This window comes from Octodon degus, unplaced genomic scaffold, assembly GCF_000260255.1.
Source record: "Octodon degus isolate 3935 unplaced genomic scaffold, OctDeg1.0 scaffold00126, whole genome shotgun sequence".
Classification (NCBI taxonomy): Eukaryota; Metazoa; Chordata; class Mammalia; order Rodentia; family Octodontidae; genus Octodon; species Octodon degus.
The window spans coordinates 6,476,224-6,485,391 of NW_004524702.1; the positions used below are offsets into that span (position 1 = coordinate 6,476,224).

The 9,168-nt window shown below is 38.6% G+C and overlaps 1 protein-coding gene across 1 annotated transcript in view; it reads left to right on the plus strand.

Annotated features, from left to right (window-relative positions):
• Klhl24 (kelch like family member 24) overlaps positions 1 to 9,168 on the plus strand; it is a 51,001-nt gene that overhangs the window by 11,881 nt on the left and 29,952 nt on the right. Inside the window, exons 3-5 of the mRNA XM_023700649.1 lie at positions 2,708 to 3,028; positions 5,007 to 5,023; positions 7,732 to 7,738. Of these exons, the coding sequence (XP_023556417.1) occupies positions 2,708 to 3,028; positions 5,007 to 5,023; positions 7,732 to 7,738 (345 nt within the window). The remainder of the gene's footprint in view (positions 1 to 2,707; positions 3,029 to 5,006; positions 5,024 to 7,731; positions 7,739 to 9,168) is intronic.

Genomic DNA, 9,168 nt, shown 5'->3' on the forward strand with positions numbered 1-9,168 from the left:
AATAAATAAATAAATAGGAACTGTATTGTGTATGCCACAGTGGCATCTTGTTTATGCCACCTTATATTGTTAGATATATGTTTTTTGGAAGAATGCCCATACTGGGCAGCTTAGTGAAAAACCCTACTACCTCAAAATAAAAAAATCTAAAAGGGGTAGAGATGGTACTCAGTGAGAAGACCCTAGATTTCAGTCCTACTGTTGCCAAGGGAAGAAAAAGTGATTGAGAAAAAAATGACAAAGATAATAACATGTAAAAAAGAATATATAATAAAACAAGTTGTGGACTACAGTGCCTGCTTAGGCAGAGCACAGTGGCCAGGGTTTGAGGATTGGGTGTGGTGGCGCATGCCTGTGATCCCAGCGCTTGGGAGGCTGAAAACTGGATCACTCCAAGTCTGATCTACATAGTGAGACCCTGTAGACCCTATACTACATACATAAAACAAATAAAATAAAATGTTCTTGATTTTTTTAATCACATTTTCTTCTCCTTTGTGTCACCAAAAGGATTTTTAAAGAGGAATATAATTAATATGTAACTAAATACACAAAATACTGTACAGACTTAAGATTGTTGCTCTCGAGTCCCACTTTTATTTGTGGCTTATGAATGTAGGATGACATCACATTTTGTGGATTATCCATGATGTCTAGCCACCTTCTTATTGCTGTCATTGTTAGTATATTGCAGGAACAAGCTGGGAACTTTAGGGATTGCAAATGAGTGTCTGAGGGTATGGAATAGGTGAGCATTACTTTAAGAACTCAAGCCAATTATATATGTTGATCATGTATCTCCTACTAGAAAGGTACACTGTGGGAATAGAGCTCCCTTAAAAATTCACATCAGAGAATTGATATCTATAGCCAAGAACCTAAAATCCATTGGTTACTTATTTATAGTAGTTTCTGGGGGCTTGGAGGATTTTCTTGTATTAGCAAAAGAAAGCAAAGCCTATATAAATATGCTTTTAAAAAATCTCCAAGAATTACCTGTTTATGTGGCCGGGGAGATGGCTCAGTGGCATAAGCACTTCCCTGAGTTCAATTCCCAGTTCTACAAAAAAAAAAAATTACCTGTTTATAATGAGAACTTGGGGAAAAGTATTTTTGGCATCTGTTCCTCTTATTTTCTATCCCTGGATGATGTACTAATACACATTTTTTATGATCTATTTTTTCACCTATCTGGCTAATATTAATATTTCTCCAAGTCATTACATCGGACCAGGGAGATAGCTCAGTAGAATAAGCACTTGCCTGGCAAGTGCAAGGTCCTGAGTTCAGTACTCGGTACCACAAAAAAAAAAAGCCAAATCATTAAATGGTCTATATGCTTTTTAATAGCTGCATGGACTGAAGATAGACTTTCATTTCCCTAGTCTTCTATTATAGGCCTTTAAGTATTTTCTACTAATACACCATTGCATATCTATAGATAAATCTTTTCATATTATTTTGTTAGGGAAAGATTGCTAGACAGAGACAGTAGTCAAGCAATGTACATATTTTTAAAGTTGATAGATGTAAATTCATTTATAGAAATTCTGTATTAAAAGTTATAATGTTTTACAGTTCTTTGTTTTGGTTTTTGTTTTTTATATTTTTAAGGAAGGCTCTACAGGGTGTTCAGGGTCTCACTACTAGATCGGACTTATAGTGATCTGCCTGTTTACAGACTACCAAGAGCTGGGATTACAGGAGCGCACCACCATGTCCAATCTCAGTTGCCATCTCAGTGCACCCTTGGGGTGGGGCCAGCACCACAGGCCTGGGGATCGAACCCCCAGCCCTGCACCTGCTTGCAGGTGCTTTAATCCACTGAGCTATTTGGCTGGCCCTATTTTAAGGTTCTGAATGTAGTCAAACTTTGTCTTACACCATTCTGGTTAATCTTTGTAGTTAGTAAATAAAATGAAATCCAGCTATATAAAAGGAAAATGGAAAGTTATTAGTAACTTAAAACATATATGGTATCCTTTCAACTGGGGAACTTCAAGAGTACCATTACAAGTTACCCCAATGTTCTAATAGTGCAAATGCTAATTTTCTTCATTAACTTCGATTAAAGTGAGATAGTGTGCTGTATCCTATGTGAAATATATTGATTGTGATTATTATAGTGATGTCAAAATGAAATTAAATAGCTTAAACACTGAATTTTTTACTCATCCTAAAACTTATTTTTTTTTTTAATTTTAGCCACATAAAGAAGATCCCTAACAGCCACTTCTCAACAATTCTATAGCTAACTGATGTAACAATGGTACTAATATTGGGACGCAGATTAAACAGAGAGGATCTTGGGATGCGCGATTCCCCAGCAACTAAGCGTAAAGTTTTTGAAATGGACCCTAAATCTCTGGCAGGCCATGAATTTTTTGACTTCTCTTCAGGATCATCCCATGCTGAAAACATACTCCAGATATTTAATGAATTCCGAGACAGCCGCTTATTCACAGATGTTATCATTTGTGTGGAAGGAAGAGAGTTTCCTTGCCATCGAGCTGTTCTTTCAGCCTGCAGTAGCTACTTCAGAGCTATGTTTTGTAATGATCACAGAGAAAGCCGAGAAATGTTGGTTGAAATCAATGGTATTTTAGCTGAGGCTATGGAATGTTTTTTGCAGTATGTTTATACTGGAAAGGTGAAGATCACTACAGAAAATGTCCAGTATCTTTTTGAAACCTCCAGCCTCTTTCAGATTGGTGTTCTTCGGGATGCATGTGCCAAGTTCTTGGAGGAGCAACTTGATCCTTGTAACTGCTTAGGAATCCAGCGCTTTGCTGACACCCATTCTCTCAAAACACTCTTCACAAAATGCAAAACCTTTGCATTACAGACTTTTGAGGATGTGTCCCAGCATGAAGAATTTCTTGAGCTTGACAAAGATGAACTTATTGACTATATTTGTAGCGATGAACTTGTTATTGGTAAAGAGGAGATGGTTTTCGAAGCCGTCATGCGTTGGGTCTATCGTGCAGTTGATCTGAGAAGACCGTTGTTACACGAGCTCCTGACACATGTGAGACTCCCTCTGTTGCATCCTAACTACTTTGTTCAAACAGTTGAGGTGGACCAATTGATCCAGAATTCTCCTGAGTGTTACCAGTTATTACATGAAGCAAGACGATACCACATACTTGGGAATGAAATGATGTCCCCAAGGACTAGGCCGCGCAGGTAGGAAGACTGTTTATAAATACTGTGAGCAAATATTTGGTTTAGTTATTTTTCATCATTTATTTTTCTTCTCTTTTAAAAATTAATACATATTTGCAAAACATAGTAACAGTCATCCTGGGGAACAGGTACATTTATGTATCACATCTAAGTTATTTTTAAAATTTTTTATAATTCCTCAGTCCAGTCTCAGTGTAGTCATTTATATGTTTAGTTTACATGTTGCTTTTTACAATTTGAGACTTATTTTGGGCTACATAAATCATAAGAATGAAAGCTGTAGTGAAGAATAGGTTCAGCAATGGCTTTTTCTCATTATTATTCTATCAAAGAATTTTGGCAGAAGGCCTGTGTAACTGCTGAGGCAGGAGAATCATGGTGAGATTGAAACCAGTCTGGGCTACAAAGTGAGCTCAGGGCCAGCCTGAGCTGCATAGCAAGACCATGTTTCAAAAAGACAAAAAAAAGAAAGAAAATCTGAACTTTCTATAAATTAGATACAATATTGAGTAGCTAGTATCACAACAAATTGATATAATTCTTTGTATTAGAGTACATTGTTCTTCAGTTATTTGAAATTATTAGAAATAGTAGTTTAAAAAACATGTACAGGGGCCAGCAAGATAGCTCAGTGGTCTAAAGCACCTGCTCAGGCAAGCTTAGGCAAAGTGCAGAGACCGCAGTTTGATCCCCGCACCACATGCTGCGCCAGCCCCACCAGGGCTGAGCTGGCCACAAAACAAAGAAAAAAAAAACAAACAAACAAACAAACATGTAGGACATTTTATTTACAGTCTTTTTACACAGGACAGAAATCACGATTTTATTCTACAAATACACTAATCTTTTTTTAAGGACACTCAGGTTGATCTTAAGAAACTTGGACCTGTCAAGCATGGTGTCACATGCCTGTAATCCTAGCACTTGGGAGATTGAGGTAGGAGGATTGCTGTGAGTTCCAGTCTATCCTGGGCTACATCAGCAAGTTCAAGGCCAGCCTCCACTACATAACAAGACCCTGCCTGGGGGCGAGGGGGAAGGAAAGAAAAGAAATTTGGAAGATCGAGGTTCCTGGATGCATTCATTAAGAAGGCTAGTCTAAGGGCAGTGTGATTTTTAGCTTTGTCAGACTTTTTAAGGCACAAGATATACCTCCAAAGAGAAAATTTTCCAAGCAGAATCCCCTTGTAGTAGACGAAATGTTCTGGGGTCAAATGGGGCTAATTAATGTACTCGCCCTGCATATGTCATGGTATTAGAGTGAGAACTAGTGGTTATGGTTGTAAAACCAAATTAAGTTAATTATTAATATTACCTATAAAGACATGACCTGAGTAAAATCAGATCACAGCCTCAGTGTCTATCCATTCCTAAGTAACTTATTACTTGATTTCCAAAAATGTATTTTACATCCAATTTTAAGGGAACCAACTCATTCTGTGGGCTGCGGAGATAGCTCAGTAGAATAAGCGCAGGTTCCTGAGTTCAATCCCTGGTACCACAAAAAAAAACCCAAAAACTCATTTTGTATAGTGAAACATACCACATCACTTTTTTTAGGAGACCAGTAGGAAAAAACAAATTATAGTCATACTGAATTTTTAGGCCACCATAAATGCAATAGGACTATTTATGTGGGCTTTAAGTGAGAAGTGTGACAACTCTGCCATCACCTTCTACCATTCTTTCACTTGTCCGTTACTGTAGGTTAGCATCGGTTCCTAAAAATGTCCTCTAAACAGCTCATCTTCCCACTGCTTCAACCACAGCTCCTTCCTCTGACCTCTGCTCCAGTCACTACTGAAACCCCTCTTGAATAGGTCATCACTGGCCTCCTGTTTTTATTTGCTAGCCTTTTTCTGTCCTTAGGCAGCCTGATCCTTGAGCTCGCTTTGTAGCCCAGGCTGGTCTCAAACTCACAACGATCCCCCTGCCTCAGCCTCCGGAATGCTAGGATTACAGGCATGCACTACCACACCTGGCACTTTTATTTCTATATTTCTTTTAAATTATATTTTTTATCACTTCAGTGTGCATCTTTTTAAAATAATAGACAAAAGAGCATTATTACAACTAATGTTAAAAATAATTCAGGAGCCAGGGAGATGGCTCAGTGGAATAAGTGCTTCCCTGGCAAGCGCAAGGGCCTGAGTTCAATCCCCAGTTCCCCCAAGAAACCCCCAAAGAAACAGTAAGTCATACTGGGCCAGGGAGATAGCTCAGCAGCATAAGTGCCTGCCTGGCAAGTGCAGGATCATGAGTTCAATCTCTGATACCAAATATAAAAAAAAATAAAACAGCAAAAGAATAATTCATACTATCTCAGACACAATCCATGTTCAAATTTTTTCCAAACTGTTCTTTAATAAATCTGGATCTAATTCAGGCTCACTCATTACATCTAGCCATTTCCAGGAAAATCTCTTTTATTCTAAAACAGTTCTTTTTCATTATGGCTTGTTGATGGAAAAGTTGTCCAAAAAAATACTATGCTTTTTGAATGAGTCTGGTGTCTTTCCTGTGGTGTTACCTAGCCCATTTCTTAGAGATTGAGAGTTGGCAGAAAAACCTTCATTTTGATGTATACTAGTTAAATATGTTGTGGCTAGAATTCATCCTACATAATGTTTACATATTGTATCATGCTAAGAGACACAACATATCCAGTTGTCTTAATAATAATAAAATTAACTGGAACAGGATGATCCCCTCTACCACTGTACAATTAAGTCTTCCCACATTAGCCAGTTGTTTTTAGTGCTTATCATATGCTAATACCTGCCAGTGCTCAAGGTATGCTGAGTATTCCAACCTATATACCCATACTTCTTGGATAAAACATGGAAGTGATGGAAGTTTCCCAATAAAAGGCCAGTCTAAGCACAAAATCTTTGATAATCAGCCAGATGCTTACACATACCTGTAATCCTAGTACTTGGGATGCTGAGGCAGGAGGATTGTGGCAAGTTCAAGACCAGCCTGGGCTACATAGAGAGACCCTGGCTTGCTCAAGGCAAAGCAAGAGGCAGAGGTAGACACAGAGGAGTGTGGGTGGGCCGGCAAGCAGGCCTGCAATCCTAGCACTTGGGAGGCTGAGTCAAGAGGATCACCATGAGTTTGAGCCAGCCTCGGCTACACAGTGGGTTCAGGGCCAACCTGAACTACATAAGCAGCATAGGGCTGGGGAGATAGCTCAACAGCATAAGTGCCTGCCTGCCAAGCACAGGGTTCTGTGTTTGACCCCCAGTACTGCAAAAAAAAAAAAAAAAAAAAAAACCTACATAAGCAGGACCCCATCTGAAAAATAAGTAGGGAAGCAAGCAAACAGCAAGCAAGCTTTAATAATCTGCCTTGCTAGATATAAAGCCCTGGTTACATTAAGAATAATCTGAATTTGTTGAAACTGTACTTCCGATTTGATTTGAAACTATCTCATTGCTATCTGTTTATCAATAAAACTTTGAAAAAAAAAAAGAATAATCTGAGTAGAGAGTAAAGCTTAGAAACAGTGGTTGTATTTCTAGTAATACATATTTTACAACTATAAGCTTTTGTACTGATACATAATATTTTTAGTAGATAGTGGCAAGCATCATGATGTGTTCCTAATACTGACTTCAGAATCAGACAGACTTGAAAATCTGACTATGACTAGTTAATCTCATGACCTTGGACATAACTTCTCTGTGTATCAGTCTCTTGATCTATAGTATACATAATGCTACCTACCTTGTAAATTTGTTGTATAGATTGGAGATAATGTGAAAAATGCAGAGCCTAGCATTTGACACAGAAATTTGTAATAAAGATTATTATTGGTTTTGTGAAAAAAATTGAAATACATTTTAAATTTGGGCTATACATTTACCAACTAGGAAATGTAGTTTGAGAGACAGAAAATACCTGCTACCAAGTGGTCTGTTTAGGAGCTGAGGATATAATCCAGTTTTAGAACTTGCCTAACATGTGCAAGGCCCTGGCTTCAATCTCCAGCACTGCAGGAAAAAAAACAAAATTTTTTTTTTGTATTTTAGGGAAGGGTGTACAGGGTGTTCAGGGTCTCACTACTAGATTGGACTCATAGTGATCCGCCTGTTTACAGCCTCCGAAGGGCTGGGATTACAGGTACACGCCACCACAGCCAGTCTCTGCTGTCTCAGTGCGCCCCGGGGCGGGACCGACACAGCAGGCCCCGGGGATCAAACCCCCGGCCCCTGTGCCTGCTTGCAGGTGCTTTAATCCGCTGAGCTATCAAAAAATTATTTTAGACATAATTTTTTAATAATTAGATGTGCAAAATGAACTTTCTCAAAGTTCATTTTGTAATTATTCCAGTTTAAGAACTGAATTTTACCTACCCTATTATTCCATCATGATGGTGATGATGATGATGATAATATTATACACATATCTCAGAAACTGTGTCTATACTCATTAAATATGCAGAACAATCCTGAGTGTTAGCACAGTACCCACTCTACAGGTGAGCAAGCAAGTCACTCAAGTCAGAGAAGTCATTTAAGCAAGGTCACATCATTTAGTAAGTGGTAAAGCAAAGGTTCAAAATAATAGGTGCTCCAGAGTACATGCTTCTAGCCAGTATGCATGCTGCCTCTTTAGTTCCTTTTGCATTTGCTATTTAATACCATTTTGAAAAATTGATTATTTTATGGGAGATTGTTACTCTGCTTTTATTTAGTGTCCTCAGCATTCATTCCTAATTGTTTGGTTGGTTGATTGGTTGGGTTTTTTTGAGACAGAGTCTCACTATATAGTTCAGGCTGGCCTTGAGTTCCCTCGAGGCAGATTGGAAACCTGTTTCCAAGTTGAAAGTTTAACGTTTGTGTGAAAATCACTTGAGAGGAAAAATAGTATATAAATGGACTCAGGACCATTTTGAACTCTATAGAGAATGATACTGTAATCTGCTGAACCAGTGATTAAATTTTCTTATATTTGAGTTGCTTCTGTTCCTTCTGTATACGTTAAGTGCTAGGGTTCAAACCCTTTCACCTGGAGAAGATGACAGCTTTGCTTGGGACAGGCTCTGTCTTGGCCCTGGCCCAGTTTGTGAATCTTAACTGGTATTAGTTGTCCAAGTCTAATGCTTCATGTTCCTGACCATGAGTTGCTAATCTGATTCAGATCTCTAAGGCACTTCATTTCCATTGCTTGCCCCAGTCCAAGTACTAGTTTGCATATTTCCCATTCTGTCCTAAATACCAGACTTTTAAGCTCCTGATTGCTTGGTAGAAAGGTTCTGATTTTGCATCAATCCCAACTCAGGTTGTCCCTACCATTATGATTTTCTGGAAAGAGCAGTTGCCCCTGAGAAATGTTAATTTTTCATTCTTCTTACAAAACAAGCTTCTCAAGTAGAAACATAGATGCCGCTAGGCTGGGCTTCTAAAATGCCAGCCATCTATGGCAGATTGTCCTCTCCTCCCGTCTTTTCCTGTCCACTGTGGTAATTGAACCCAAGGCCTTTGCATGCTGGGCAAACATTCTTACCACTGAGCTATATCCTCAGCCCAGTCTCTCATTTTTTTACATTAAGTGAACATCTTTGTGGCTCAGTATTCAAGCATATCTGTGATTAGTTCCTGATGATAAATTCTTAGATAAGTGCTGGTTTTCAAAACTAAACATTTTGAGTCTTTGATGAATACTGCTATTTCCTTATAAGAGCATCCTACCCATTGCAGTTTCCAGTGGAAGGTCTTGGCACACAGGTGCTACTGTGTCCTCCCCAGGTTAAGAAAATAAAATAGGTTAGCCTGGGGACAGAATTTTGGGGGTGGGTTTGTTGTTTTTGTTTTTCTTTGAGATAATCTTTCCATGTAGCCCAGGCTGATCTTGAATTTAAAGCAATCCTCCTGCTTTAGCCTCCCCACCTCTGGAATTATAGTGTGTGCCACCACACCCAGTTTTGAAGGGCAGATTTAACATTAAATGATAGGCTAATTAACTCATTGTCTTGTA